We start from the raw sequence: 27,936 nt of genomic DNA, 5'->3' as shown, positions 1-27,936 counted from the left end.
GGCCCAGGCAGCGCAGCGGGCCGTGCGCGCGGGCCGCGTCCCCCGCGTCCCGGCGCGTGGTAGAGCCCGCTGCTTCATTTCCCGTGCGCGGCCAGCGCGGCCCTCCCTTTTTTTTGCCGTCGCGCGCCGCTGAGCCCTCCTCGTTGGTCGCTGCGTTCTTGGCTGGCGTGTGAGTACCGCGGGTTGCGCCGCCAGGCCCCGGGGCCCGGGGGAGGGACGGCCCGCGCTGCGCCGGCGGGTATTTGGTTGGAGAGCCGCCGGCAGGCCGGCTCCGGGGCGCGGGGCCGGGTGCGGGCTCGCGGCCGCGCAGAGGGGCGGAGCCCGCGGGCCACGTGCCGGCCGGACCCCTGCGGCTGCCCCGGCGGGAGGGCGGCTGCGGGAATGTCGGGGCCGCGCTGGCCCCCGCCCCGGTGGGTAACAAGGATGTCTGCCCACCTGTGACCCGGGCCTGTAGTCCCCCCTTTTTTTGTCGACGTTTATGGAGCACCTACTTCACGTCGGCTCTGGGCTTGGGGGACAGGCACGGGCCCAGTTTTCGTGGAACCTGGAGAGCTCATGAACTTGGGGAGGAATAACGGTGTGATTGCTGGGTGACTCAAATCCAGCGTTCTCTGAGAGCGATGGAGAGTCTGGATTTGGATAAGGTGAACCGGGCAGGAAGCGATGTCGAAGCCAGTCTCTAAAGGGGAGGAGGATGCCTTCCTGAAAAGTGGGCACTTTCAGTGGAACGAAGAAGGAAAAGGCTTGTCCTGGAGCCAAGGGGGTGGAATGGGGCGGGGACCAGCACGACAGGGTTTGCAGAGTGAAGGGCCACCCTGGAGCAAGAGAGCTGTTTGTGTGGCTGAACTTTGGGGTGATCCCTGCTTGTCACGAGAGCAGATTGACCCTGACAAGTAACTGGTGAGGGAGTAGGCCTGGCCTGGGTCGGGGAAGGACCCGGTCTTAACTCAGAAGCAGCTCTGACACCCCTAGCTCCTAGGGAGCCCTCAACCATAAGTGGGTTGAGCCCCACCCCTGTCCCCAGCTCCAGACGTAGGTGTTCCCTGAGAAAGCTTGGCACACAGACTCCAAGGAGCTGGTGCTCTGTGCCACCTCTGCGGGGCAGTCAGGCCTGGGCCCCGTGCCAGTGCCGGGGTGCCCTGCAGCTCTCCATCTCCTCACCTTGGAGCGCGGCTGCTGTGCCTTCCCTTAGAGGAGCCTGGGGGGCAAACATGCTTGACCAGTGTTTTTGTGAATGAAGGTTTCTTGAAGGTGATCCTAAATAGGCGGACACAAAGAACGTCTCCAATGCGTCGTGCTCTGGTATCAGCTTTTCCAGGGCTGCAGGCAGGAAATGCTGGCATGAGCCCTGGCCCTGTGTCCCTTTTTTTTTTTTTTTTTTTTTTAAAGCTGAAATCTTGAGTGTTACATCTATTTTTTTATGTTTTTAAACTTTGGGTTTATTTATGTGTGTATGTATGTATGTATGGCTGTGTTGGGTCTTCGATTCTGTGCGAGGGCTTTCTCTAGTTGCGGCAAGCGGGGGCCTCTCACTATCGCGGCCTCTCTTGTTGCGGAGCACAGGCTCCAGACGCGCAGGCTCAGTAATTGTGGCTCACGGGCCCAGTTGCTCCGCGGCATGTGGGATCTTCCCAGACCAGGGCTGGAACCCGTGTCCCCTGCATTGGCAGGCAGATTCTCAACCACTGCGCCACCAGGGAAGCCCTGTGTCCCTGTTTTAAGATGGCACGTGTGAATTCGAAGTGGGGGCAGTGTGACATTTGCGTGAAGTACAGGCATCAGAATGAGACACGGAGTCGCAGATTCTCACTTCACCGACCCGGAGCCTCAGTTTACCCCACTCCCGTCTCCCAGCTGTGTGAGGTGTCATGTGTACTCAGAATGGTTGAGGAGGCGCGTGCAGTGCTGGAGCCGCCCTAGGGAGGGGGGCACAGGCACCTGGCGGTCAGGGTAGACAGACCAGGGCACCACAAACTGGGATAGAAATAGAACCAACGGCCATGATATTGTAGCACAGATGTCATGCAGCTGGTTGGGCCTCAGGTGGGGTGACTTGGGCAGCCGCAGTGTGAGTCCTGAGTCTTGGGGTGCAGGGGCCCCCGTCCCTGCCAGCAGGACAGGTTGGCATTTCTGAGTGGGGCTGGACTGTCCAGGAGTCAGAGGTGGGAAAGCTTCTGAGTAGGAATTTGGGGCTGTGGAGTTCGCCTCTAAAGAAAAGCAGAGGGCATCACTCCCATGCAGTTGCCCCACTACTTGGCTTGTTCTCATGGGCTGAAGCATGTTGAGTGCTCGCCCCATCCTCTTGGACACTGCACGCATGGAAGCTCTGTTGTGCAGCACTGGTCCAGGCCACGCCAGCCAGGGGCCCCATCTCCCCACCCCTCACACCGATTCCCACTTCCTGTGGAAGGGGGGCAGAGAGCTTTGACCCCTGGGTGGATGACCTGGGAGCCCCTGCGTGTGTGTGACTGCGATGGGGTCATGTGGGCACCTGGTTACCTGAGACTGTCTGGAGGATGAGAACGAGGTGTGGAGGACGGAGCCAGGGGAGGGGGCAACCCTCACCCCTCCCAGAAACCTTCCCCATTCACCCAGCCTCACGGGGACCTCTTGGCAGATTGGTGGGCACGGCTCTGCCAGGCCATGTCCTCACCTTCAGGACCCTCCAGCCAGGAGTATCCTGGTCGGGGACTGCTGCCAGGTTCCCTGTACTGGCACTGCAAGAACTGCCCTCCCAGCTGGGCAGAGGCTGAGAAGGACTCCGCAGCCCCCAAAGTCCCTCAGCACAGCCAGGGGTGCTGATTCACAGGGCGCTGGGCTGGGGGAGCTGCAGAGGAAGAGCTGCTCGCTGCCTTCACCCCAGGTCCTGGTGGCTGGGTGGGCTGTGATCCCTCCGGGGCCTCCCACACCTCAGTGCCCCCTCTTATGGGAGCGGTCTTGCCGTGCTTTACGCACCAGGGCTGGTCCTTAGTGGCAGGCAGCTCGCTCTTGGCCCTGCAGGTGCGGAGTACAGGGTGGGACCGCTTCCTCTGGGTCCTAGCTCTGGTGAGCTCTGCGCCCCGTGCTCCACTGTTACTGGGGGGAGAAGGCACGGGAGAGGAGGCCCGACTGCTCCTGTAGGACTCCCGGTCCCTAGCCGAGAGCTCTGTGCTTCCCTGGTGGCGTCCTCGTGGGAAAGCGTTCAGACTCAGAGTGTTTCTTCTGTTGGGAGAGATGGGCCCCGAGGAGTTCAGGGCCACGTTCAGGGATGGCGAACGTTCCACGTTCAAGGAAACAGGGGTGGGCCCCTGCCTCTGACGTCGGGGGCTGTGCCGGCTGTCCTGGGGGCCTCATCCTCCAGCAGCCCTGTGGGTGCTCTTGGCCCCATCCTGGCACTGGCTTTACCAGGCAGCCCTCAGCTGTCTGTGGTCGCCTCTCCAGGTGACAGCGCTCCTGTGCGGTATCTCTGGGGAGCCCTCCTCCCGCCAGAGCCTTGCCACATGCCCCCTCCGGGAACCTCACCTGCTGAGAAGCCCCTACGGTGGGTGTCTGCGGGAGAGCCTGCGCGGGACCTCCGTGCACGCCTGTCTCCTACCTGCTAGCCTCTCTGTTTGCCCCGCAGGACACCTCATGCACCCTGTCCAGGGGTGACTTGATGCTGGCGCGCTGGCCGCGGTGTGGGGTAGACAGGGGAGGCCAGGGGCCTAGGTGGCAGGGCTGACTGGGTCCTCAGCTCCTGGTTGCCACCTTTTGTGGATTCAGGGCTGGGCACCCCGTCTGTCCTCTTGTGCTCCCTTCGGTGCCGGCCTACGGGGACAGCGCACCCTGCCCACCTGGCCTCTCGCCCCCATAGTGGCCCTGCTGAGGGAGAGGCCCTGTCCGGCGTGGGCACTGGGGCTGGGTGGCCGCCAAGACCTTCAGCCAGGTCCTTGTCGTCTTACACCTGGTCCAGTGGTCTGGACCCAGTGGCAGTGCAGGGGTGGGGGGAGCCCACCACAGCACGGATCCACGTGGAGAGTGGGGCGCTCGAGGTGCTGGCTCACCTCCCCAGGTTGGCTCAGCTCAGTGAGGAGCTCAGATGGGGCCTCCCGGGGCTGCCTGGCTCCGGCTAACAGGAACCCCAGGATCTGCCCATTTCGAGTGATGAAGGAGCAGCGCCGCCCTGAGCGCGGACTCGGCTGCCCCCTGGGATTTTGGTGGTGGGTCTTTGCTCCAGTGCTCGCCTTTGTTCCCCACCAAACTTGCCTCCACGCCGCCTCACCGAGCAGCTTCTGAGAAGGCCCCCCAGCCTGCTCGGGCCACCCTGTCTGACTGCCTCTAACTTTGCTGCTTTCTCTTCATGCTGTCCTAGGAGATCAAAGCGAAAGTAAGTACTTGCCCGTCCCAGGCTCCTGTGTCCCCTTCACCCGAGCCAGGGGACCCCCAGCCCAGCCCTCACCGTGCCCGGCGAGTCCTGACACCTCTGGGGCCAGGCTGCCGGCCTCGGTTTCCTTGTCTGGACCTGTTGGGTGTGGCCTCAGTGCCTTCCTGGGCTGAGCCAGTTCCTGCCCGGGCAGTAGGGTGGGCACCCCATGAGCAGGTCAGCACTGGTGTGCACCTTCCACACCTGTGGGCAGGGCAGGGGGCCGCCGCCCCGGCCAGCCCCTGGTCTCAGGCCCTGTTCCTTGCTCACGGGCATCTTGAGAAGGGGCCTCCCCTCCCCCGAACTGTGACCCTTAGAGCTCTGAGCAGAGCCTGGTCTGAAGTCAGGAGCCGAGGACAGCGTTTAGGCCACTAGGTTCAGGCAGGGCTTCCGCACTGGGGGGTCAGCCTCGTGGGCAGGGCTGAAGGGGCCAGACCAGCCCTGACCCGCGCTGCGCTGCTTTGGTGAGGGTCCGCCGGAGAGGTCAGAGGGCAGACGAGCCCAGCCTGGTAGGCCTGCAGCCCTCGGGGACAGTGGGTGATGTCACAATGCCCCACCTCCTGGGCATGGGTTCCCGCCCCCCAGCACTGCCTCTGCAGTCAGCCTGGCCTTGGTAAGTGCTGCTGGCCCAGGGAGGGAGGCTCGAGGGGGCGGCCAGGGACCTCTCCGAGCCTGGGCCTCCGCCCCTGCGTCGGGTGCTGTGAGAGAGCCTGGCGAGCCCCTCAGAGCACAAAGGGGGGGAGTCTTCCTGAAGTCCCAGGTCGGTCAGGACTCGGCCCACACGTCCCGGGGTGATTGGAATTGGGTTTGGGTTTGGGTTTTGGTCGGGGGGCTGTGAGGGAAGGGCTGTGGACCCTGCGGTGAGTGGCAGGAAGGGTTTGCTGTCCCAGGGTGAAAGTCTGCCCCCTCTGGGGGCCTCCGCTCCGGGGGTGAGGGCCCAGCGGGTCTGCCCTCGCTTAGGCTGCGCTAGGTGACCTCGCAGCCGCAGGAGGCGCTGGGGCCGTCCTGAGGGCAAGCTGCTCAGCCCCGGGCCCGTCGGCCTGGTGCTTCTGCTTCTGGGCGGGCGCAGGGTCCAGAGTAGGGTCTGAGGGGAGGCGTCCCTGTGCTGCTTAAGGCCATTCTCTAGAACAGGCCAGCCAGGTGTGAGCTCGGGGACCCCTAGGTGCACCCTAAGAGCAGACTGGCCTCTAGGGCTTTCTGGGCTTGAGCTCCTTCTAGCCGGAGGCTGCGGTGGCCCAGGCCCCTTGGTTCTGCTGAATAGGGGCCGCTGTAGAATTCTGGGCTGCCCAGCAAGGGGGCTAGCCTTTACGGAGCACCGTGCCCGGGAGCAGAATGGGGGGCCCTGTGCCAGCGGCAGGGCCGAGGCCATCGCCTCGTGGCTGTTCGCGCACGGCCTGTGGCCCAGCAGCCCTCAGTCTTGCACGGGGGCAGCAGGTGACGAGGGCTACTCTGAGCTCAGGCTTCTGGACAGAGGCTTATCCAGTAGCCACAGTGGCAGGTGTGCGGAGCCCCTTACACCAAAAGGCGCTGGAATGCGGGAGGATCCCGCGTCCTAGGACAGGACTCGGAGGTTCCCACGTGGTCCCTTTAGTTTAGGTGCACCCACAGGTGTGAGTTGATTGTCTCCTGGTCAGGAGGCATCGGCCGCTGACCAGGGAACCTGATTCTTAACTGCCGGAGCCACTGGGTTCCTTCCCTTTTAGACACTCACTTCTTGGCGTCTCCCCTGATGTGGCCTCGCAGGGGTGGGCACTCCACCCTCTGCTCCCACGTGCCCCTTGGCTAAGACCCTCCAGCTTCCCTTGGAACGTGCACTGCTCAGGATGGCGGTGTGGCCGTGCAGGTGGGGGACTCAGATTAGGCAGAGTGTGCCGGGAGCGGGGCCGTCCTCTGAGACCATCGAGTGCATTTCTATGGAACAGAAGCCCCAGTGCCTCAGGGAGGTGGCCAGGCTTAGCAACAACACAGGACGTCCAGTTAAAGTTTCAGATGAACAGCGACTAACTTTTCAGAATAAGTGAGTCTCTAATGTTTCACGGGACACACTCATCCTAAAACTCATTTGCTGTTGACGTAAAAGTTGAATTAGCTGAGTGCGTCTTGTGTTTATTTGGCAGCTGTTCTCGGGGTTCACTGAAGAGGTTTCTGTAGCCAAAGAGGTTTGGAAAGTGTTCTCTGGGCCCCCTTGGAGAGCCTGGGTGCATGTTGGATGAGAAAAGACAAGTTTTGCAGTTAGGATACACACATGCAAACGCACCACGCGCTGTGTGCTCGTGTGTGTTTACTGCTTCCCCAGCTCCCTGTGCATGCTGCCCCGGGGCACCCCATCCGGGCGGCGAGCAGGGAGGGGCGGGGGCGCCGTCTGCCCACGGCCTGCGGTGTTGCAACTGCCCTTTGTGCTTGCTTTTTAATGCTGCGTGGAAGATGAGGAGCAGGAAGGCCTCCTGTGCCCTGGAGACGGTCTGGGAAGACAAGCAGAAGTATGGGGAAGCCGAGCGGCGCTTCTACGAGCACGAGGCCATGAGAGCCGCCGCCCAGCAGCCCCTGGCCGGGGCACTGGCAGTGAACGGGCCGGGCCGGGAGGATGAGGCCGAGGAGGCGGACGCCCCCAACGGCAACGGCAACGGCAACGGCAACGGCAGCGGCAGCGGCAGCAGCGAGCCCGGGAAGAGCCACAACGGGAAGAAGCCGTTGCAGAAGCCGAGGAAGCGCTCCCCGCAGGGCTGGCTCAGCCAGGCGGACCTGGCCCTCGTGGGCCTCTCAGCTGACCACGTCTGGCTGGACAAGCCGCTTTTCGACCAGGCGGAGAGCTCATACCGCCAGAGGCTGGCAGATGCGGCCGCCCAGGCAGCCCAGCCCCCCGCCCTGGCCCCTGGGGCCCTCTGCGCCCACGGAAGCCAGGTGGCCTGTCACCACGTGACCTGGGGCGTCTGGGTCAACAAGTCTTCCTTTGACCAGGCTGAGCGGGCGTTCGTGGAGTGGTCTCAGGCCTTGCTGCTGGCCGCGGAGGGGAGTGGCGGGCAGGGGGCTCCTGACACGGGCCAGTGGGCGGCCGCCCCCGACCTGCGCCTCATCCGCCAGCCCAGCCCGCCAGCCAACGGCCAGCCCCCGCTGGGCAGCCTGCAGGCGCTGGTGCGGGAGGTGTGGCTGGAGAAGCCCCGCTACGACGCGGCCGAGAGGGGCTTCTACGAGGCCCTGTTTGACGGCCACCCCCCCGGGAAGGTGCGCCTGCAGGAGCGAGCCGGTCAGGCTGAGGGCGCCCGGCGCGGCCGCAGAGACCGGCGGGGCCGCAGCGCCATGGGAAGCCGGCGGCTCGGGCCGCGGCGGGTGGACGGGGAGGCCCCCTCTGCCCTGCCCTACCGGTACTTCCTGCACAAGGACGCCGAGGCCCCCTGGCTCAGCAAGCCGGCCTACGACAGTGCAGAGTGCCGCCACCACGCCGCTGAGGCCCTGCGCATGGCCTGGCGCCTCGAAGCTCCGTCCCTGGTTCACCGACCCAGCACCCGGTCTGGCCCTTCCATGTCCAGCCTGAGACCCAAGTAGGGAAAACGTGCCGGGCGGGTGCCTGGGCTTCCCCGGGCCGGGCTGGGTGGCCGGCGTGCTCCCCTCCCTGCCCCCACCCCGGCGGGGCTCCTCCCAAGACTCCTGGACCAGCTGAGTTGGATGCTGGAGTGGGTCGGGCAGGGATAGCTATCTGCCCCTGGGGCATTGCAGCCTCTGGGGTCACCCCCACCAAGTTGGGGGAGGGAAGGGATCCACGTGGGCCTGAATCTGTCTTGCACAGGGTTTCCCCTTTGGCCAGGCAACTTCCAGAGTCTCCCCTGACTGTCATGGGACAGGGGAGCGATGAAGGCTCCCGGCCCCCAAGCCCCACTGGGCCGCTTGCTTACCCGTCCCGCTGTCTCCCCCGTCTCCTTGTCCAGAACCACCTGAGCTGAGGTGGGCGTCTCAGGTGCTCTAGCACGCGGCCAGTCCAGCGGCCTGAGTCTGGAAGACACCCACTGCATGAGGCCAACTTGCCTTCAGCCTGTGGACCCAGGGGTCTGGCCCCCGGAGTGGTTTTATGCAGTGCCAGCTGGTCTCTGGAGGCCAGAGCCTGGCCATGGAAGGGATCCCTTAGCCCACTGGGCTCAGGCAGGCGGGCAGAGACGGACTCAGGGCAGACTGGGGGCCCCCCAATGGGGAGAGGCCCTGGGCCGCAGGTGGGGCCAGAGGGGACGTGGAGGGGCCTCTCTGGACCCCAGACTCCCGGCTGGAGCCCCTCGGCTCCTCGGTGGGGTTGGATGTGCTGGTTTGACGGGATCCTGGCCTCGGTGCGAGGGGCAGGGTGTGGGGCCCACCGCCGGGGGGGCGTTCCCTATCAGGCAGTACGTGTGCGTGCGGGGTGGCGTGGAACTAAAACTGTTCAGTGATGCCTCTTCGAGGTGGGGTGGAGGAGAGTCACGGGGCTCAACCTCCCTTGTCATGGGGGGACACTTGGCGAGGTCCAGTGATGGCCTGGGATCGTCAGCAAAGAGAGTTGGTGAGCTTGGGCCCTTTTCTGTTGCGCTTGGTGAGGGACAGGGCGGTCCTGAGTCAGCAGACTTTCGCCTGTGAGAGTGCCGGGCTCTGGGCCCAGGTCCGTGGCAGCTCCCCAGCCTTGCCGAGCGGTGGGAAAGCAGCAGACTGAAGACGTGCCAATACAGCGATTTGCAAAAACGGACAGTGGCGGGATCTGGCTCACAGGCCGGAGTTTGCCAGGCCCTGGTCTAGAGCAGCAGTTCTCAAACTTGCTGGTCTTGTGATGCTAAAGAGCTTTTGTTTTGTCTATTAGTTTTTCCTATATTAGTAATTAAATGCAGAAGCACTTATTTGCTGAAAAATAATAACAAGCTTGTTACACGTTAATGATATTTATGCAAGAAATAACTTTCCTGTAACGAAAAAGTTCAGCGAACTAAGTGGCCTTGTTTTACATTTTTGCAAATCTTGCGTCTGGCTTAATAGGAGGCAGCTGGATTCTTAAACCTGCTTGTGCATTGTCTGTTGGTGTATATTGTCTGACAAATCCAGCCTTGAACAGTTGTGCGATTGGAAAAGGGAGGACCTTGGGGACCCCCAGAGGTTCCTGGCCATGCTTTGAGAGCCGCTGGTCTTGGGGACTGGCCTGGGGACCACCCGCCTTAGCACTGAAGGAAGCCCGCGTAGGGTGGGGGAGGGGTTCGCAGGCTCGTTGTGGTCCGTGCTGAGAACCTCTGGTGCTCTGCCCTGGGGCCTGGAGCCCTTGTCACCCAAGGACCAGGATGGCCTGCCCTGTACACTCGGGGTCCGGGCTGTCGGAAGGGGCACTTGTGCAAGCCAGCCCTGGGGTCTGCGAGGAGGTGCCCCCTTCTCCCGGCCAGGCTGTCTTAGTCTCTCCTCCCCTCTCAACAGGAAAATGGCCACAAACTTTCTAGTGCACGAGAAGATCTGGTTTGACAAGTTCAAATATGATGAAGCAGAAAGGAAATTCTACGAGCAGATGAACGGGCCCGTGGCCGGCTCCTCACGCCAGGTAGGGGCTGCTGCGCTTGGGGTCTCGGGGTGTCTGTGCCAGCACAGGGGAACGTGGCACGTTGGGCCCAGGTAGCCCTGCTGTAGGTGCTGGGGTTGGTTCTTCAGAGGGCGGCTGGCTGGCTCCCGAGGAGCTGGAGCTACTCTTGTGTCTCATGTGGACAGGGCGCTCCCAGCATCTCTAGGTGCCCATCAGGACCTGCGACCCGAGGCCTGGCTGGCCTTGCAGGCCGCGTGCACCTCAGGCCCTGTCGTCAGGGCCACAGGACTCCATCCTCTTCCGTCCTCAGCCCCGTGAGCTTTTGTTTTGTGCAGGGCTTTCCTGCTCTCTCCACACGAGGCTGGCTTTTAAAATCTTTTTTTTTTTTTTTAATTAAAGAGTTGTTTTTTCTGCACCATCTGCAGGAGAACGGCGCCAGCGTGATCCTCCGTGACATCGCGAGAGCCAGAGAAAACATCCAGAAGTCCCTGGCCGGAGTGAGTACCGCCCTCACGCCAAACGGCATGCCTGGCGTTTCCCCCGGTACCGCTGATGATGTTGCCCCTTTGGAGCAAAGTCAGGGTGCGGCGTGCAGGGCTGTGTTCCAGGAGAAGACGTCCTTGCCGAGCTTGCTGGCGCTCACCCGGGACTCCCCACCTTGCCACGGCCGCTCCTGTGGTACCGGGCCTGAGGCCTTTTCCTTCCTGCTCGCTCCCAGCTCCGAGCGTGTGAGGGGCTGGCGAGCGTGTGAGGGGCTGGCGCGTGCCGTGCTTCCTCCCTTCCCTCCCCGGAGAGATGGGTTCACAGGGTGTGCTGAGTCCAAGTCATAGAGTCACCACCATCTTGAATTTGAGGCCCAGGGAGGGGCCCTGCAGCGCAGCTCGGGCTCCAGGTCCCGTGTGAGATCAGGAGAGGGAAACGGTCATGTCCAGTCTGTCCCCGGCCTGGCCGGGGGGTGTGTCCCTTGGGCTGGCAGCCCTGCTGCCCCACCTTCCTTCTCAGAGGATTGTCTGGGCTACAGAGTGGTGTCCCAGCCTCGAGGGCCACGTGTCAGCAGAGCTGTGTTCCTTCTGGAGACTCCAGGAGAGAATCCATTTTCTTGCCTTTTCCACCTTTGAGAAAGCTGCCCACATTCCTTGGCCTATGGCTTCTAGCCAGCAGCGTCACGAACTTTGACATCTATTTCTGTCACATTTCTTTCTCTCTCCTGCTTCTCTCTTATGTGGACCTTTGCGATGACACTGGGCCCACCTGGATAATCCAGGGTAGCCTCCCCACATCACATCTGCAGAGTCCCTTTTGCCACACGAGGTCATCTTTTTACAGGGTTTGGGGACGTATTTGGGAACTTTCTGCCTGCCACAGCTGGCTCGGATATACTGGCTCCTGGCCATCAGCTGGGCGGCCCTGGGTGGGTGTCCCCCAGGAAGTGGTGCCACCACTGTCTGCCCAGCAGGCCCTGCTTTATACTTGGCCCCCACATGCTCCTGCCTTGCCTTCTGCCCATTAGCCGCAAATCCCACCTGCCAGCCTCTGCTTGCCTGAGCGAGTTCAGACCAGGCAGCCACGGGATCGAGGTGGCGCAAGGTCTTTGCACTCAGGCCAGGCATGTTGGGCTCCAGTGCTCTGCAGGCTGCAGCCAGGGGCTCAGCAGCTCTGGGGCTGCAGCCCTGGAGATTGATTCTTAGGCTGTTAGAACTCTTCCCCCACTGGGCCTCAGGGCCCTGGCTGCTGGGGTCAGCTTCGGGGTCCCGGTCTTCAGGGAATGCACCTGGGCAGCTGTTAGGGCTTGGGGACTGGTCTGCTTAGGCTGCTGTAATAATGAAGCAGCACAGACCAGGTGACCGAAACAACAGAAATTTATCTTTTGACGATCAAGAGGTTCAGAGTCCAGGATCAGGGTGTGGTAGGGTCAGTTCCTCTTTGGCACGTAGATGGCTGTTTTCTTCCTGTGTTTTCTGTGTTCAAATTTTTTTACATGAGGACACCGGTCGTTGGATTAGGACCACCCTAATAACGTCATTGTGACTGATTACCACTGTGAAGACCCCATTTTCAAATAATCTCCCGCTTTGAGGCCCTGGCGGCAGGGGCTTTCACATGAACTTCAGAGGAACATGATTCAGCTGCCAGCGGACCCGGGAAGGGTGCTACTGGCCCAGCCCCATGCTTGGATTTGGGTAGAGTGGGGCTCAGCAGACACTGGGATTCCAGAGGTTCCTGGGGACTGCGCGTGGTGCCAGGCACAGGGCTGGAGGCCGGGATGGAGGGTTCTGGATTCGGAACCTTGGTGTGGCACTGCCCCCCGAGGCCACCAGGTGGCTGCCTGCGGCCTGCTGTCGTGGGTGCAGACTGGACTGGGTGCCCTGGGCCCGCCTCGCTGAGTCCCCGCTTCCTTCTCAGTCTGGGTGGGCCCAGGGCCTAGACACCATGGAGTGGCTTGGTGCTTACTGGGCCAGGCGGTGGTGACCCCATGGCCCCCAACAGCCTGGTCTCTCCCCTGCCACTTCCTCTTGGCCTTGCAGCAGGTGGGGCCTCGCCCGCCCAGAGCCTGCATCCTCGGGACCCGTCCACAGTTGGTCCTCACTTGGTGGTGTTGCCGGGGCTGTGTCGGGAGGTCCCTGGGCCCAGGCAGCAGGCGCAGCAGGCACAGCAGGGCAAAGGCTTGAGGCTTCAGCCCGCCTTGAGGCACCGGGACCTGGTTCATTTGCTTAGCGGGCACAGATCCACCGGGAGAGACGGCCTGGCCTTGGGGAAGCCTGCTGAGAGGGGGTGGGGCCTGAGTGCAGGTTGGCGGGGGCTGGCGGGGCTTCGTGGGGAACAGCTGGTCCTGGATTTCATCCCTGTGCCACGGAAGCCGTTGGACCTTCTTAGTGGGAATGGTCCTGGGAGCTGAGCCGTGGGAAGTAGGCTGGAGAGGAGGTCACGTGCCAGGTGGTGGCGGCTGAGACTCGGCAGGAGTGGTCAGCTGTGGGTGGACGGGGCTGCCATTTACTAAGCAGAGCAGGAGGTTGGGGGTGGACGCTTGGGTTGATCTGAGGAGGGCGGTGGCGTGAGCAGAGCCCACCCTGGTCCTGGGGGCTGGTCAGTGCTCCTTCCCCAGCCACGCAGCGCCCCTTGGCCAGCTCTGCTGGGAGTTCTGTGTAGTGGGAGCTGGTGGGTCTAGGAGACGGTGTCAGCTTAGCACTGCCCACTGGTCCCAGGGCAGGGAGCCAGGCATATGTCAGCCTGTCCTCTCTGGAGACCTTCACCTTGGTAGTGCCCTGGGGGTGTGCAGACCAGGGGAGGCGGCCACCCCTATGGCTTCCCTATGGCTGCTTGGTGGGTGGGCCCCAGGCCCCAGGCCTTTATCTTGACTGGACATTGGAGGAGGGCAGCAGCCCTCTGGAAAGGGCCAGGTGCACTGTGCACCATCCTTGGAGCCACTGCATGGGGGTGTAGGGGGTGTTGAGTGGCCTGCATGCAGGCCCCTGGGGTGTAACTTGGGCCTGAGCTGTGGCATCCTGTGGGTGAGCTCCCTGGGCAGTGCTGCCTGGGTCAGATGACGGGGGCTCCCGGTCAGGGAGGAACCAGAGGAGGCTGGTGGCCAGGCCAGGGTTCCTGGGTCACCCAGAGCTTTGAAAGGCAGGCAGGTGTGTGGCCCTGGCTGCTGCGGGGTGGCTGCCCCCTGCGCTGGCACGCTTCTTCCTCCTGCCCCCAGTGGGCTCCTCCACTGCTGCCCCCTCCTGTTTCCAGCTCAAGGCTGTGTTGCCCGGTCTTCCTGAGGCGCTGGGTCTGGCTGCCCCTGGAGCCGAGTCCTTTGCTTCCTCCCGCCCACCAGGCAGTGGCAGCCATGGCTCAGCTCTGCGCTGCCTCCACGTTGGGGCCGCCCTGGGCTCCTGCTTCCTGTCCTGTGCTTGGCTGAGGATGCCACTGTGGCCTCAGGCTCGCAGGGCTTCCTCTCCCCTTGCCTGGGTGGAGCATGGCCGGCGGACCCCGTGGGGCCTGATGGGCTTCTCATCCAGCTTAGGGCTCTGCTTCAGAATGGCTGTGAATGGGGGGGACCCCTAGGAGCAGGCTAGGGTATGAGCCCTTCCTCGCCCCCTGCCTTGCAGAGCTCCGGCCCTGGGGCCTCCAGCGGGCCCGGTGGAGACCCCAGTGAGCTGGTCATCCGGATTGCCAGCCTGGAAGTGGAGAACCAGAGCCTGCGAGGGGGTGAGGCCCTGGGCCTGATGGGCGGGGAGGGGGGCCCCACCGGCCCCACCCCAGCCCCTGCTGCCTGACCAGCATCCCCTTTGCCCCCGCAGTGGTGCAGGAGCTGCAGCAGGCTGTCTCCAAGCTGGAGGCCCGGCTGAGTGCGCTAGAGAAGAGCTCGCCCGCCCACCGGGCCACAGCTCCGCAGACCCAGGTGAGGGCCCTTCCCCCGCCAGGGACCCACGCCTGGCACTGAGGAGCAGGAGGCCCTCCCGGCTCCCGGCCCCCACGTGGGCAGGCCCAGGCAGCAGTGGAGGGCTAGAGGCCTGGGGTCCTGGCTGCGTGGGTCCCAGTCTCCCCTCCCGTGCGGCAGCACGTGTCTCCCATGCGCCAAGTGGAGCCCCCCGCCAGGAAGGTGGCCACCGCCACGGAGGACGACGAGGACGACGACATTGACCTGTTCGGCAGCGACGAGGAGGGGGACAAGGAGGCTGCCCGGCTGCGGGAGGAGAGGCTGCGGCAGTACGCCGAGAGGAAGGCCAAGAAGCCTGCCCTGGTGGCCAAGTCCTCCATCCTCCTGGACGTCAAGCCTGTGAGTGGCTTGCCTCTGACCCTCCCCTCCCGGTGGCCTGTGGTCCTGGAGGGATCAGCGCCGGGCAGGGCAGGAGTAAACTCAGACTGTGTTCATGGTGGGAGCGGGCTCTGACCCAGCCCTCCTCCCCTCTCCTACCCAGTGGGATGACGAGACGGACATGGCCCAGCTGGAGGCCTGCGTGCGCTCCGTCCAGCTGGACGGGCTGACCTGGGGGTGCTCCAAGCTGGTGCCCGTGGGCTACGGCATCCACAAGCTACAGATCCAGTGTGTGGTAGAGGACGACAAGGTGGGCACGGACCTGCTGGAAGAGGAGATCACCAAGTTCGAGGAGCACGTGAGTGAGGGGGCCCACACAGGGTAGGGGCCTGGGGTGTCCCAAGTGAACCTCTGGCCAGGCATGTGGGCGCTTGGGCCTTTGGGGAACAGGGCCCCGTGTGACCACCAGCCTCTCTCTCCACAGGTGCAGAGCGTTGACATTGCTGCTTTCAACAAGATCTGAGCCCTGGCACTGGCCTGAGCGTGTGAAGCCTTGCAGCCAATAAAGACTGAGATTCCAGCCCTCTGGGTCCTGTGCTGGTTTGGGCCCTGTGGGTGGGCGTGTTCAGTGAGCGGCACTCTGCCAGGCCCCCGGCCTCAGACGTGGCCGGCGTCTCATGGTGCTGCCCCTGCACCAGTGGCCACTGCCCTTCTTCCCGTTCTGGGCCTCTCCACAGCCCTCCTATGGCTGTGTGAGCCCACCCCTCTGCCTGCTCCTCCTGTTCCCCTGACTCTCACCTCTCAGTTGCAAGTGGGACGTCCAGGTCTGTCACTGTGGGAGGCGTCCCAGTCTTCCACCGTCTCCATTCTGCTTCCCTTCGCTGAGCTGTCCCCATGGGTACAAAAGTGCCAGTCCGGAACTATCCAGGGAAGAGGTCCCAGTGGCCGTCCTGGCCCTGCTGTTGTGACTACAGTCACGTGCCCCATCGGGTCTGACCTGTTCAAAACCCTGCCGGGTATCCGACCGTTTCTAGGAAGGAGGCTGGGCTTCTTCCCTTAGCCCTGAGGCCCCTGCTGCCTGCTGGAGACCTGGGCCCTTGACAGATCCCATGACACACTGCCCTGTGGAATTGTGCCCACTGTCCTGCCTGGGCCCCCACCCCCCTCCCCAGTCTGGGCAGGACTTGTGTCACTAGTGGTTCTTCCCCTGGACCCAGCGTGGCTGGTGAGAAAGAGTGGGTTGTGGATACTCTGGTCAGAGCTGGTGGCCTCCAAGGGCCCTCAGGATTTGTGTGGGGCTTAGCGCGCAGGACCCGAGAGCCCTCGGTGCCAGCTGGTGGTGGGTGAGCGGCCCCCTCGTTCTGTCGGCACCACATTGCTGCCCGAAGAGCGTGGCGTGCGCCTTGCCTTGGTGTGGTGCTGGCCGCGAGCTGCCCTGCCCAGGCCTGGGGTGGCTTCCGGGCGGGCGAGGATGGAGTCCGGCTGGACGTGGAGTTCAAATTGCCCTCTTCCACCCTCTCCCCGCGCTGCCCAGACTTGGCTGCGCGGCCGGGGGCAGGGCAGACCATGCTCCAAGGGGCCACGGGGAGCTGGGCTGACCAGCGAGAGCACAAGCCCCCACCTAGAGCCACGGTCTGGCTGCTGAGACCGCTCAGAGAGCGTCCTGAGGCCAGCGGCCCGCCCTGACGGTTCTGGTTGCCAGGAAAGGCGGTGGCTCCACGGTGTCCCAACCCGCTGGCGGGGCGGGCCCTGGCCAGCGCGGCGTCACGCGGGCGGGGCGGCTAGAGTCCAGGGCGCCAGGGCAGCGGCCAGAGTCCGATGGCGGCGGAGCAGGACCCCGAGGGGCGCGCGGCGGCGCGGCCGCTGCTCACCGACCTGTACCAGGCCACCATGGCGCTGGGCTACTGGCGCGCCGGCCGGGCGCAGGAGGTGGCCGAGTTCGAGCTCTTCTTCCGCCGCTGCCCGTTCGGCGGAGCCTTCGCCTTGGCCGCGGGGCTGCGCGACTGCGTGCGTTTCGTGCGCGCCTTCCGCCTGAGGGACGCAGGTAGCCCCGCCCCGGGCAGCCCCCCGGCCCGGCCGCCCCGGCGAGCCCTCGCCCACCACGGCCTCTGTCGCCCCCAGACGTGCAGTTCCTGGCCTCGGTGCTGCCCCCAGACACAGACCCCGCGTTCTTCCAGCATCTTCGTGCCCTCGACTGCTCCGGGGTGACGGTGCGGGCCCTGCCCGAGGGCTCCCTCGCCTTCCCCGGCGTGAGTGCGGGGGGAGCGGGACACGGGGGGTGGGCCAGAGCAGGGCCGGGCGGCGCCGAGCTGACAGCCCGCCCCGCAGGTGCCGCTGCTGCAGGTGTCCGGGCCGCTCCTGGTGGTGCAGCTGCTGGAGACGCCGCTCCTCTGCCTGGTCAGCTACGCCAGGTGGGGCCCGGGCCGCCAGGTGGGGCCTGGGGCGGGACACCGGCCTCCCGCCCGAGGCCGGAAGCCTGGGCTCCCGGAGAAGGAGCGCGGACTTCCGGGCCCGGACCCGTGGGGCGTGGCCCGTGGGGGCGGAGCGCTGGGCCGGGACCCTGGCACGGGCCTCCAGCTCACGCTACTCGGGTTCTCGGGGGAGGCCGCGCTCTGGGTGGCTTCCCGGCCCTCACTGCGGGTCCCCTGCCCCCTTGCTCCCGCAGCCTCATCGCCACGAACGCCGCGCGGCTTCGCCTGATCGCAGGGCCGGAGAAGCGGCTGCTGGAGCTGGGGCTTCGGCGGGCTCAGGGCCCCGACGGGGGTCTTACCGCCTCTACCTACAGCTACCTGGGCGGTGAGGGCCAGGAGACGGAGGCCTGGTTTGGGGGAGGAGGAGGCCAGCCCTGAGACCCCCTTCAGTGCCTGAAGTCCCCCAACTTTGCCTGATGCCCTGACCCAGGCTTCGATGGCAGCAGCAACATGCTCGCAGGACAGCTGCGGGGCGTGCCGGTGGCTGGGACCCTGGCGCACTCCTTCATCACTTCCTTTTCAGGCACCGAGGTGCCCCCTGACCCGGTCAGTACCCCTGTCCCCCCAGCTGGACTCCAGAGGGCAGACCCCCAAGCCGAGCCCTTCCCGGGGAGCAGGAGAGGCCAGTCCCTGCTCTGCGCACGGGCAGATACCACGCCTGGCCCAGCCTAGCCACCCCGGGCAGGTGGTCTCAGTGCGGCACTGGGAAGCTGGCAGGCAGGTGGCTCAGACTCTCTGCTGGGGTTGAACCAGTCCGCACCCTGCGCTCTGGGTCCTCCATCCTTCACCAACCCTTCTCCATAGATGTTGGCTCCAGCGGCTGGTCAGGGCCCCAGGGTGGACCTGGCTGCCCGCGTGGAGACGTGGCTGGAGCGTGTCTGTGGCCACCTGGGGCTGGGGGTGCAGGAGCCACACCGGGGTGAGCGGGCAGCCTTTGTGGCCTATGCCCTGGCCTTTCCCCGGGACTTCCAGGGCCTGCTGGACACCTACAGTGTGCAGAGGTGAGGCCCGGGCATCCCCCAGGGTGGGCTCAGCAGAGCAGCAGCAGACCCCCTACCCCCATGTCCCCACCTGCAGGAGTGGTCTCCCCAACTTCCTGGCTGTAGCCCTGGCACTGGAGGAGCTGGGCTACCAGGCAGTGGGAGTGAGGCTGGACAGCGGCGACCTGCTTCAGCAGGCTCAGGAGACCCGCGGCGTCTTCCGAACCGTGGCGGCCCAGTGAGTCCCCCTGGGAGGGGCTTTGCCTTCCGAGAGACCCCCTCCGGTTCAGGAATATTGGGATGGGACAGAGGGAGGGAGAGAGGGACCGTGCCTCTCCCACCGTGAGGCGCTCTGATGTGCTGCTACCTCAGTAGAGATATTGCAGCCTTGGCAAGGAAGCTGGGGTGGGCTCGCTCAGGGGCCCATAGGCACAAAGGCCAGAGCCAGTGTGGCTGAGGGCAGATTATCAGGTGGCGGGGAGACGGCACGACTGGGTTGGGAGGGGGCCGGGTGAGTCAGGAACGTCTGAGGGGCTGCCCCCGTCACAGGTTCCGGGTGCCCTGGCTGGAGTCCATCCCCATTGCTGTCAGCAACAACATTGATGAGGAGGAGCTGGCCAGGCTGGCCCAGAAGGTAGGCGGGGCAGGGGCAGCCCAGAGGGTGGCTCGGGGGGCCCTGGGCCTGCAGATGCTGGCCGAGCTCAGTGCCCCGCCCCCCCCACCCCCCCTCCAGGGCAGTGAGGTGAACGTCATCGGCATCGGTACTAGCGTGGTCACCTGCCCTCGCCAGCCTTCCCTGGGCTGTGTCTACAAGGTGGAGACAGGGTCCGGGGCCCGGTGGGGATGGGCTGGGGATGGACCATGGGTCCGGGGAGAAGGGTCCAGCTAGCTCAGCACCCTGTCCCTGTAGCTGGTGTCCGTGGGTGGCCAGCCGCGGATGAAGCTGACTGAGGACCCCGAGAAGCAGACATTGCCTGGGAGCAAGGCTGCCTTCCGGCTCCTGGGCTCCGATGGTGAGGCCCCTCCCACCCTCCGCAGTTCAGCTCAAGGCCCCAGGCCCCGTGCATGCCTGGCGCCCTCACATGCGCACGCACACAGGGGCTCTGCTGTTAGACGTGCTGCAGTTAGCAGAGGAGCCACCTCCCCAGGCTGGCCAGGAGCTCAGAGTCTGGCCTCGAGGGACCCAGGAGTCCTGTACCGTGAGGCCGGCGCACGTGGAGCCGCTGCTGCGACTCTGGGTCCAGCAGGGACAGGTGACTGCCCTTAGCCACCCACCCCCCCCCCTTAGCCTGCACCTTCAACTCAAATCAAGCTCGGACAGCTGACCTCGAGCCAGCCCCTTCCTCCCTCTTCCCCCCAGCTATGTGAGCCCCTCCCATCTCTGGCCGAATCTAGGGCCTTCGCCCAGCAGTCCCTGAGCCGTCTGAGTCCTGCCCACAGGCGGCTTGAGCAGCCTGCACTGTACCAGGTGGGTGTAGGGCCCACATCATCAACCCGCCCTGTGCCCTCTCTCCCGCCACGGCCACCCATCGTCCCCCCCCCTCCCTGCAGGTGGCGCTGTCTGAGAAGCTCCGGGCCCTGGTGGACAGACTGAGTGCCAGAGGTGCCCTCTGAGAATCCCCTGCTGGGAGCTGTCTGAAATTAACATGAGTCACTCACTATCCTCACAGCTTGTCATGTGTCATTTCTTCGCCCAGCCTGCCACTCACTGGACCCCCAGGGCTTCCCAGGGTGGGCTGGAGTCAGGAATCAGCATGAGGGATCATCCTCCCAGGGAAGACCCCGGCCCGGCCAGGGCAGGTAGGCAGCCCCGTGCTGAGGCCTGAGGTCGGCTAAGGCCGGGGGTGGGGGTCGGTATCTGAGGCTTGGGGAGCTGGACTGTAGGAGCAGATCCGGGGCAGGACAGGGCAGGGCTGTGGGGAAAGGGAGGGGGCTTTGGTGCCCAACTAGGAGCTGGGGGGGTTACTGGAAGACCTCTCCGTGCTAGAGGCTCGAGGAGGGGTGGGGATGAAGTGCCAGACGGAGGGGCTCCGGGATTCCCCCCGGGCGGGGCAGGCTCGGTGGGACACCTCAAGCTTCCCCAGCCAAGGAGAGGCCTGGGTGTCCCCTGCCACTGCTGCTGCCAGCTCTGCGGGACCCTTGTGCCCCTGGGCTCCACCCATCTGGCTCCCTGTCGGCCCTGGCATCTGTCATGGCATGGACTAGCCCTGGGCCCTGGGGACCCAGCTCCTGCCCCTGCAGTCCTGGGAAAGGAGAGGCGGGCTCGGGGCCTGCCTGCACTAGAGCTGGTGAAGGTGAGGGAGCAGGACTGGGTCAGCTCTGGGCACCTGGCCAGGCTCCTGGGCTGGCCCTGCCTCTGTGTGGCAGGCTCATCAGGTCTCCACCGGCTTTGGCTCCGGAGGAGCCACTCAGGAGAGAGGTTTGAGGCTCTGCAGGACAGAGGGCGGGGCCTGGGCCTCTCCCGCCTGGGTGGGGGACACAAGCAGGCGAGGGCATGGGGGAATGCTGACTGTCCAGGGTGCTTCCCGGAGCACTTCTGCCTGCCCAGGTATTTGGCCAGACCAGCTCTTCTGGCTCCCCTGGCCCAGGCTGGGCAGTGGCTGCTGCGCTGCTGGGTGAGGGTGACAGTGGGGATGTGGGGCAGAGGCCCGGTCAGGCCAGCCCTGGGGAGCAGGAGGCTTGGAGAGAGATACAGACTCCGCCTGCCGCCACACACACACAACAGAACATTCACCAGGCCCCAGGTACCCACAGGTCACCACTTCTGAGCTGTGCACTTCCTCAGTGCCAGGACCCAGACACTACCCCCCCCTCACTGTGATCCATCCGGTGATGTCAGTCACCTGCAAGGGCACCTGGGAGGCACAGGGCAGCTCCTCTTGCTTCCGGCTCCACCCCAGGGCTGCTCCGAATCATCCCCATGCCCGGAACGTCTGGCCGGGGCAGGATGCAGAGAGGAGAGCCCAGCCCCTGGCCGCAAGCGCAGCCTGGACCTGACTGCTTCTTTAGGGCTGAATCAGGCGAGGCCTCAGCTCAGGGCTGGGCCCAGACTTCTAAAACCTGCTGGGGCCTCCTCAGAGCTGTCCACACCTGCCCAGGATTCCCTGCCCAGACGGGTCGGAAGTCAGGGTCAGGGACCCTTCCCCCCCTCCCCTTGCAGATCCACTGTCTCCCAGGGACCTTGCTTGCCCCTTTCCCAGGGCCTGGTGGGCAGAGCCTAGGCTGGCCACTCACCAACAACGGTCTGGGCGGGAAGACCCTTCAAAAGCCCCTGCGGGCACCACACTTGGGGACACCCCCGTGTGGCTCCCCGACCCCCCCCCCCCCCCCCACAGAGCATGCACATGCACACGCACCCACACGCCGCCACGCCTGTCCCTGGGCCCGCCTGCCTGGGGCCTGCTTCTAGGTCAGGCCTGGGCGCGGCTTCTGGGAGGACCAGTGCCAGGTGCTGCAGGCTGGGCCCGGCTGAGCAGGTCAGTGTGTGCGGCGGCCATGGCTGGGGGTGCGTGGGGCTGGGCCCGGGGGGCCCCCGTGGGAGCCCTAACCCTGACGGCTCTGGCTGAAGGGATCCGGGCCAGCCAGGGGCAGCCCCCGGGACCCCCTTCCACCGGCCCTCAGCCTGAACCTGAGCTTGAACGCGGGGTAGAGCCTGGGCGGGCAGCCGCCATTCCCCCAGCTGGCAGTGAGCCCTTCTCCCAACCTCCTGCCCAGGAGCCAGCCCCTGAGGGACCCGGTCGTTGTCTGGTGAGCAGGAGAGATGCCTGGGAGGTAAAGGGGGACGGAGCTGGGAAACAACAGAAAGGGGCGGGGGCTTTGTCGAGAGCTGGGACGGGGTGGGGAGGAAGAGAGTGGGAGAGGCAAGGGGGTCTCATAGGCTCCCCTCGTCCCCACTCCCAGACTCCCCAGAGTTCCTTGGAAGAGGGGGCCCTCGCAGACCTGGCGGCGTACACGGCTGCCTGTCTGGAAGAGGCTGGCTTTGCGGGAACGCAGGCAACAGCACTCACCCTGTCCTCAGCCCTGGAGGCCCACGGGAAGCGGCTGGAGGACCAGGTTCGCCCCCGTCCCCTCCCTGCCCTCGGAGTCTCCCGCCTGGTCCCCTCCAGGGCTGGGGGTTGGAGGGAGCAGCCCCCTTCAGGCCGCAGCTGCTTGGTCAGCGTACCGAGGGTAACGTGCAGGGGTCACGGAGACTGGACCACTGACGTCCGCCCCTCCACGCCAGGTGCACGGCCTTGTGCGAGGGCTGCTGGCACAGGTGCCCAGCCTGGCGGAGAGGAGGCCGCAGCGGGTGGCCCTGCGGGTGCTGAGCACACTGGCCCTGGAGCACTCTCGGGACGTGGTGTGTGCACTGCTGCCGTGCTCACTGCCCCCGGACCGGTAACCTGCCCCGCCCCGCCCCGCCAGACGCCGCATCCCCCGCTGGCCCCGACGCAGCTTCCTTCCCCTTTCCGGCTTGTTGTGGAGACTGGCCCAGGGTGGGGTGGGTCATGGCGGCACAGGGCCTTCCCTGCCTTCCGCTCCTGCCTCTCATCCACTGAGGGTCCTCAGTGCTGGGTTCCGGGCTTGGGGCCTGCCTTCTCTCTCCCGGTCTCGCCTGGAGCCCAGCCTGGCAGGGGGTGCTTCTGAGCAAGCCAGGTGGCTGCTGCACCCCAACGCCCCTGGCTCTTCGGTTAGTCTGCCCCAGGAGAAGTTATCTGTGGTTTTATTCTCTACGGTGATTGTTCATAATGCCAGGTTTGTTTCACCATTGCTGGCCGAACAGGGTTCTGAGTGGTCCCTGCCGGGCAGCTGATCCTGCAGACTTGGTTCTGTTGTGGTCTGCACAGATGCCACTTATTTTGTTTCTCTGGGATTGCGGGGTTGATCACCTGCCCCTCCTCCTGCTGGAGTCCTAGTGGCCGCCTCCCCGATCTGGAGACTCCCCTCATCGCAGTGCCAGGCCCTGGCTCACATGCCCCGTGCCCCCAGGGCGGCAGCCGAGCTTTGGCGCAGCCTGAGCCAGAACCAGCGCGTGAATGGGCAGGTGCTGGTGCAGCTGCTGTGGGTGCTAAAGGGCTCGGCCAGATCCCAGCTGGAGGCACTGGCGGTAGGTGGCATTGCCAGGGGACTCCCCTGGCCCTGGCCCAAGGGGACAGGAGAGTCTGGCCTCAGGGGGTTGGGGGCAGCAGGCTCTCACCTGAGTCACACCCATCCATAACGTCTCTCAAGCATAGAGGCTTTGTCCTCGCCCTGTCTGCGTGCGGTGTCTGAGCCTGAATGAGCCCCTTGTTCCATAGGCCACTCGCGCCCTTGGGGAGATGCTGGCTGTGTCCGGCTGCGTGGGTGCCACGCGGGGCTTCTACCCGCACCTTCTCATCGTGCTGGTCACACAGCTACATGAGCTGGCCCGGGACCCATGCCCCCCTGACATCCCCAAGGTTTGGGCCCCATCCCACCAAGGGCTACCGTACAGCCACGCCAGGTGAGGGGTGCACACCGGGGGGAGTGAGGGCTGGGCCAGTGCCCTCCTGGCCCTCACTGCCCATTCGTCTGCTGCCCCCTTCCCTCCAGCTGCACAGTGGAGGCCTTGAAGGCCCTGCTCACTGGGGATGGCTGCCGCATGGTGGTCACGTGCATGGAGCAGGCTGGAGGCTGGAGCAGACTGGTGGGAGCCCACACCCACCTGGAGGGTGTCCTGCTGCTGGCCAGGTGCAGGGCAGGGCTGTGGGATAAGAGACAGGGCTGTGGGATAAGAGGCAGGGGCATGGGGGCTGTCGGGTAGAGGCTTCTTGAGGGTAGAGGCTTCTTGAGGGGCGAGGCCGGAAGCGGAGGGAGAGCTCCCATTTCCGCCCCATCACAGTGCCATGGTGGCGCATGCCGACCACCACCTGCGAGGCCTGTTCGCAGACTTGCTGCCCCAGCTGCGCAGCGCGGAAGATGCACAGCGCCTCACGGCTATGGCCTTCTTCACCGGAGTGAGCCCGCTTCCAGGATGGGTGGTGAGGGGTGACCATGGACTTGGGCCCTAAGCGGCCGGGCCGGCACGGGAACGCGAGCGTGCTGACCCTGTGTCCCCCCGCCCAGCTGTTGCAGAGCCGGCCCACCGCACGGCTTCTGCGGGAGGAGGTCATCCTGGAGCGGCTCTGCGCTTGGCAGGGCGACCCCGAGCCCACCGTGCGCTGGCTGGGCCTGCTGGGCCTCGGCCACCTGGCGCTGAACCGCGGGAAGGTGAGGGGCAGGACTGGGCGGGGTCTGGGCGGGGTCTGCGAGGGGTCTCCCACGAGTCCCTGTCCCTGCAGGTGCGTCACGTGAGCACGCTGCTGCCCGCGCTCCTGGGCGCGCTGGGCGAGGGTGACGCGCGGCTCGTGGGCGCCGCCCTGGGGGCGCTGCGGAGGGTCCTGATGCGGCCGCGGGCGCCGGTGCGGCTCCTGAGCGTGGAGCTGGGACCGCGCCTCCCACCGCTTCTGGACGACGTGAGCCCGGCCCCGCCCGCCCCTCCGGCCCCGCCCCTCCCGCCCCGCCCCGCCCCGCCCCGCCCGCCGTCACCACCCCCTCCCCAGGCTCTCCCAGGGTTCCCCAACCAGGCCCCGCTCCTGGCCCCCAGATCACGCCCCCAGACGGCAGCCACCCGGACACCCTCTCCCTGCTGGCTCCGCCCTGACCGCGCCCTCCCGTGCAGGCCCGGGACTCGGTCCGCGCCTCGGCGGTCGGGCTCCTCGGGACGCTGGTGCGGCGCGGCCGGGGCGGGCTCCGGGTGGGGCTCCGCGGCCCCCTCAGGAAGCTGGTGCTGCGGAGTCTCGTGCCGCTGCTGTTGCGACTGTACGACCCCAGCCGGGACACCAGTGAGGTCAGCCCCCCCAAGACTGTCCCATGGCTGTCTCCATCGGGCTCCACCCACGCCCACGACAGCTGCCTCTCCAAAGATCACAGGTCAGGGACTTCCCCCAGGATCTCAGGTGCAGGTGACATGCGCAACCAGGTTCCTGGTCTTTCCTGGGCCGCCTGCTCCTCCACCCCTCATCCTGGCCGCCTCCCCCCGCCCAGGCCATTTCTTGCCACTTTCTGGACTCCTAACCTTGCTCCCTTCCCCTGTTCCAGAGCTCAGAGTGGACCCTGGCCCTCTGTGACCAGGCCCTGCGCTGGGGCCTGCTGGAAGAGATGGTCACCGTGGCCCACTGCGACAGCCCTGAGGCCCTAAGCCGCATCTGCCACCGCCTGGTCAGTGGGGGGAGGCAGGGACAGTGAGGGGGTACGGCCAGCTGCCCACTTGGTCCAACATACACCAGGGCCTCTCCCCCCACACTGAGTCTTCCCACCCTTCCAGTCAAGGTGGTGGCAAGTCTAAAGCCTCAGGTCCTGATGCCACGTCCTGGGGGATCCCCAGGGTCCTCAGCCCCTGGACTCACCTCTGCGGCCTCCTTTCCATGCAGAATTGGCCCTCCAGTCCTGCCATGAGCTCTTCTGTCCCCAGGTTCAGTGGTACCCAAGTCACGTGCCCCGCTTCCTGAGCCAGACCCAGGGTTACCTGCGGAGCCCACAGGACTCCCTGCGCTGGGCAGCTGTTGTGCTCATGGGTAAGGCAGTCCTGGTGTCACACTGTCCCTTGCACCTAGGGCTCTGGGAGCTGGGCCAGCCCCTCCCTGCTGTGGGCATGGGGCCAGCACTCAGGGTTTGCTTTGGTCCAGGCTTCCTGGTCCATCACTCAAGCCCCAGCCACATCAACCAGGACCTGCTAGACAATCTGTTCCAGGGTGAGGACCCGACTCACCGGGGCATGGGGTTCCGGAAAGGTGGTGGGCGCTAGGGCGGAGCGGATGGGAATGGATGGATGGAGGGCTGGGGCCCTGGGGCCCTCCCGCCCCATGAACTGCCCTGTCCCCACAGACCTGGGGCAGCTGCAGGGTGACCCTGAGCCCACTGTGGTGGCAGCGGCACAAGCGTCCACCCAGCAGGTGGTGCTGCTGGCTCAGGTGCAGCACCCTCCCTGCCGTGGGCGCCTCCTGGGCCTCCTGCGCCTTCCCTGCCTGGGCCGGCGCCACGCCCACCCTGCCCGGCCCCCACCAGTCTACAGACAGCCCGTTCCAGCACCACCGGAGCGCTGCTGGCCCCTGGGGCTGCTCAGGACCAGGCTGAGCCCGACTGGCCCACCCTCCGGGTGGGAGCCAGGGTGCTGAGTCTGGCACCCCACCGCTCTGTGGCCAGTCTTGGCAGGGGCAGATCTGCAGAAGAGGCCCCCCCTTGAGGGGCACCCTGGGCTCGGTGCTGGGCACCAATGCCTGCCCCCCGGAGCCACGCAAGGCCTGTTGCACACAAAGACCCCTCTCCGGGAGCTCACCCCCCAGACAGCCCTGCGACCTAGAGGGGGCACACACCTTCTGACGGAGCACCATTTCACCCTCAGCCTCTTGCCTCGTATACCCCTGGGTCCATCTGTCCCCCCTCAGCCCCCTGCCTGGATGACACCTGACCTCCCGGGCCGAGGCCTGGTGGGGGACACTGTGAAGCTGGCACAGCCCTGGGAGCCGGTGCCGTGATAGGCTGCCCTCTGCCTGGGCCCTCCCGGCCACCCCAGCAGCCCATCACCCCTCGTCACGTGCTCCACTCCTCGCGGGCCACGTCCTGGCCTGAGGTTCTGAGGTTCCTGGCCAAGAGCACTGATCTGTCCTCCGGTCCACACCCGCTGCCCCGCAGCCTGGCCCCATTCCTGCCCCTGCCCCCCCCACTTACCATGTCAGACCCCACCTGGGCCTTCTCCGGAAGCTGTCCCCTGACCTCCCCACTGGACGCCACAGGCCTGAGATGACACCTGCGGGCTCGGGTGTGGGCTGCCAGCATTCGCACCCCACCAGGCCGAGCTGTCGCGCTGGCACCCCAGCACCCTGCTCAGGGCTGAATGGAGGCGTGACTGGACGTGTGGGGAAGAGGCCCCTCGGGACGCCTCCGAGGCCGTGACCCAATCCGTCCAGACCCTGGACGGGCGGCTTCCTCCACCTGGAGTGCTCACCTTGAGGTGTCCTCTTGCCCTTTCAGGGCCCCCAAAGCTGCCTCCTCAGAGGAGGAGGCCTCAACTCACACAGCCTCTTGAAGGCTGGGGTCCTGCCCATCCCTGTGGAAAGCGTTTAAAATAAACACACAGATCCTAGGGGTTCAGCGTCTGTCTGGGGCCTGGGTCTGGGCCAAGGCGGGGTTGTGATGAGCTGGGACTGGTCCGAGATCGGGCTCGGGCTAAGATTACAAGGAAGGCAGCATGTAGCCAGGAGTTTGGGTCAGCTCCGGGGGGGGCGGGAGGTCAGGCAGGTTTCACCCTGAGCTGAGAAGCTGTGCTTTGGGCCTACGCATGCCGAGCCGATGGGGCCGGAGCTCAGCAGGAAGGGGTGGGGGTCTCCTCGTAGGTCATTCCCAGGGCAGGGGAGGCTCAGGCCGAGGGCACTGGTCTGTGTGAAGCCAGGGGCATGGTTTGGGGTATTGGTTCGGCTTCTCCAAAGCAGATGCCAAAACTGGATTAAACTACGAGAAATATATCGGGGTACACGCTGGAGAGGCCAGGAGGCTGTCAGACCCCCGTGAAGGAGAGGAGGAGGGAAGGAAGGGAGGTTGGTGGGAATGTCCTCAGGGGGTTCTTCAGCCTGCCATCCATCAAGGAGGCTCCAGCTCCCAGGCCTGGGGGTCCCTCCTCAGCTTCCACGGCTGCAGGCGGGGTCCACGAGGAGCATCCTCACAGCCACCTGACTTGGTCTGGGTCTGGGCCTGGGCTCAGCAGGAGCCTGGTGGACCTCAGTGGCAGCCCCCATGGGCAGAAGCAAGCCTGGCCCCCACTGCTTGCAGCCCAGGAGCCAGAAGCTGGGTGGGCATTTGATGCCCATTTGCCC

At 65.4% G+C, this 27,936-nt stretch overlaps 3 protein-coding genes across 9 annotated transcripts; all 3 read left to right on the top strand.

The window, feature by feature from the left end:
- The first annotated feature begins 69 nt into the window (after positions 1-69).
- On the top strand, positions 70-15,217 carry EEF1D (eukaryotic translation elongation factor 1 delta). Of its 2 annotated transcripts, XM_061171883.1 has the most exons (9): positions 4,336-4,345; positions 6,806-7,920; positions 9,794-9,914; positions 10,319-10,390; positions 13,988-14,087; positions 14,180-14,280; positions 14,440-14,658; positions 14,801-14,995; positions 15,122-15,217. In XM_061171883.1, the coding sequence occupies exons 2-9, from the start codon at positions 6,806-6,808 to the stop codon at positions 15,158-15,160; spliced, it is 1,962 nt and encodes a 653-aa protein (XP_061027866.1). In that variant the 5' UTR covers positions 4,336-4,345; the 3' UTR covers positions 15,161-15,217. The 2 variants fall into 2 exon arrangements, with proteins under 2 accessions (XP_061027867.1, XP_061027866.1); XM_061171884.1 differs by lacking the exons at positions 4,336-4,345; positions 6,806-7,920 and adding an exon at positions 70-169.
- A 1,188-nt stretch (positions 15,218-16,405) lies between these two features.
- NAPRT (nicotinate phosphoribosyltransferase) lies at positions 16,406-19,755 on the top strand. Of its 6 annotated transcripts, none has more exons than XM_061171894.1 (13): positions 16,406-16,681; positions 16,759-16,847; positions 16,966-17,048; positions 17,303-17,433; positions 17,539-17,654; positions 17,913-18,109; positions 18,186-18,326; positions 18,638-18,722; positions 18,822-18,902; positions 18,999-19,101; positions 19,187-19,341; positions 19,449-19,556; positions 19,640-19,755. In XM_061171894.1, the coding sequence occupies exons 1-13, from the start codon at positions 16,456-16,458 to the stop codon at positions 19,700-19,702; spliced, it is 1,578 nt and encodes a 525-aa protein (XP_061027877.1). In that variant the 5' UTR covers positions 16,406-16,455; the 3' UTR covers positions 19,703-19,755. The 6 variants fall into 6 exon arrangements, with proteins under 6 accessions (XP_061027877.1, XP_061027874.1, XP_061027873.1 ...); XM_061171891.1 differs by having other exon boundaries at positions 19,425-19,556; XM_061171890.1 differs by having other exon boundaries at positions 16,759-16,886.
- Positions 19,756-21,576: 1,821 nt separating this feature from the next.
- On the top strand, positions 21,577-27,195 carry MROH6 (maestro heat like repeat family member 6). Its single transcript, XM_061171870.1, is given in 15 exon segments — positions 21,577-21,859; positions 21,989-22,141; positions 22,311-22,465; positions 23,057-23,174; positions 23,365-23,549; positions 23,639-23,776; positions 23,928-24,042; positions 24,152-24,295; positions 24,367-24,540; positions 24,747-24,914; positions 25,166-25,285; positions 25,539-25,641; positions 25,753-25,818; positions 25,952-26,135; positions 26,137-27,195. Coding segments are annotated over 15 exon segments (2,163 nt in total). The 5' UTR covers positions 21,577-21,583; the 3' UTR covers positions 26,201-27,195.
- The last annotated feature ends 741 nt before the right edge of the window (positions 27,196-27,936 follow it).

The sequence above is a fragment of the Eubalaena glacialis genome, chromosome 17 (assembly GCF_028564815.1).
Source record: "Eubalaena glacialis isolate mEubGla1 chromosome 17, mEubGla1.1.hap2.+ XY, whole genome shotgun sequence".
Taxonomy (NCBI): domain Eukaryota; kingdom Metazoa; phylum Chordata; class Mammalia; order Artiodactyla; family Balaenidae; genus Eubalaena; species Eubalaena glacialis.
The sequence above is the reverse complement of the archived record's forward strand: the minus strand, read 5'-3'. Positions and strand labels throughout refer to the sequence as shown.

Excerpts from the sequence above, each read along its gene's own strand:
- EEF1D (XM_061171883.1), top strand. The coding sequence starts at position 6,806 with ATGAGGAGCAGGAAGGCCTCCTGTGCCCTGGAGACGGTCTGGGAAGAC. Across the intron at positions 14,281-14,439 it reads CCACAGCTCCGCAGACCCAG|CACGTGTCTCCCATGCGCCA; the intron begins GTGAGGGCCCTT and ends CCCGTGCGGCAG. Across the intron at positions 14,996-15,121 it reads TCACCAAGTTCGAGGAGCAC|GTGCAGAGCGTTGACATTGC; the intron begins GTGAGTGAGGGG and ends CTCTCTCCACAG.
- NAPRT (XM_061171889.1), top strand. The coding sequence starts at position 16,456 with ATGGCGGCGGAGCAGGACCCCGAGGGGCGCGCGGCGGCGCGGCCGCTG. Across the intron at positions 16,887-16,965 it reads GCTCCCTCGCCTTCCCCGGC|GTGCCGCTGCTGCAGGTGTC; the intron begins GTGAGTGCGGGG and ends CCCGCCCCGCAG. Across the intron at positions 18,327-18,637 it reads TTCCGAACCGTGGCGGCCCA|GTTCCGGGTGCCCTGGCTGG; the intron begins GTGAGTCCCCCT and ends CCCCCGTCACAG.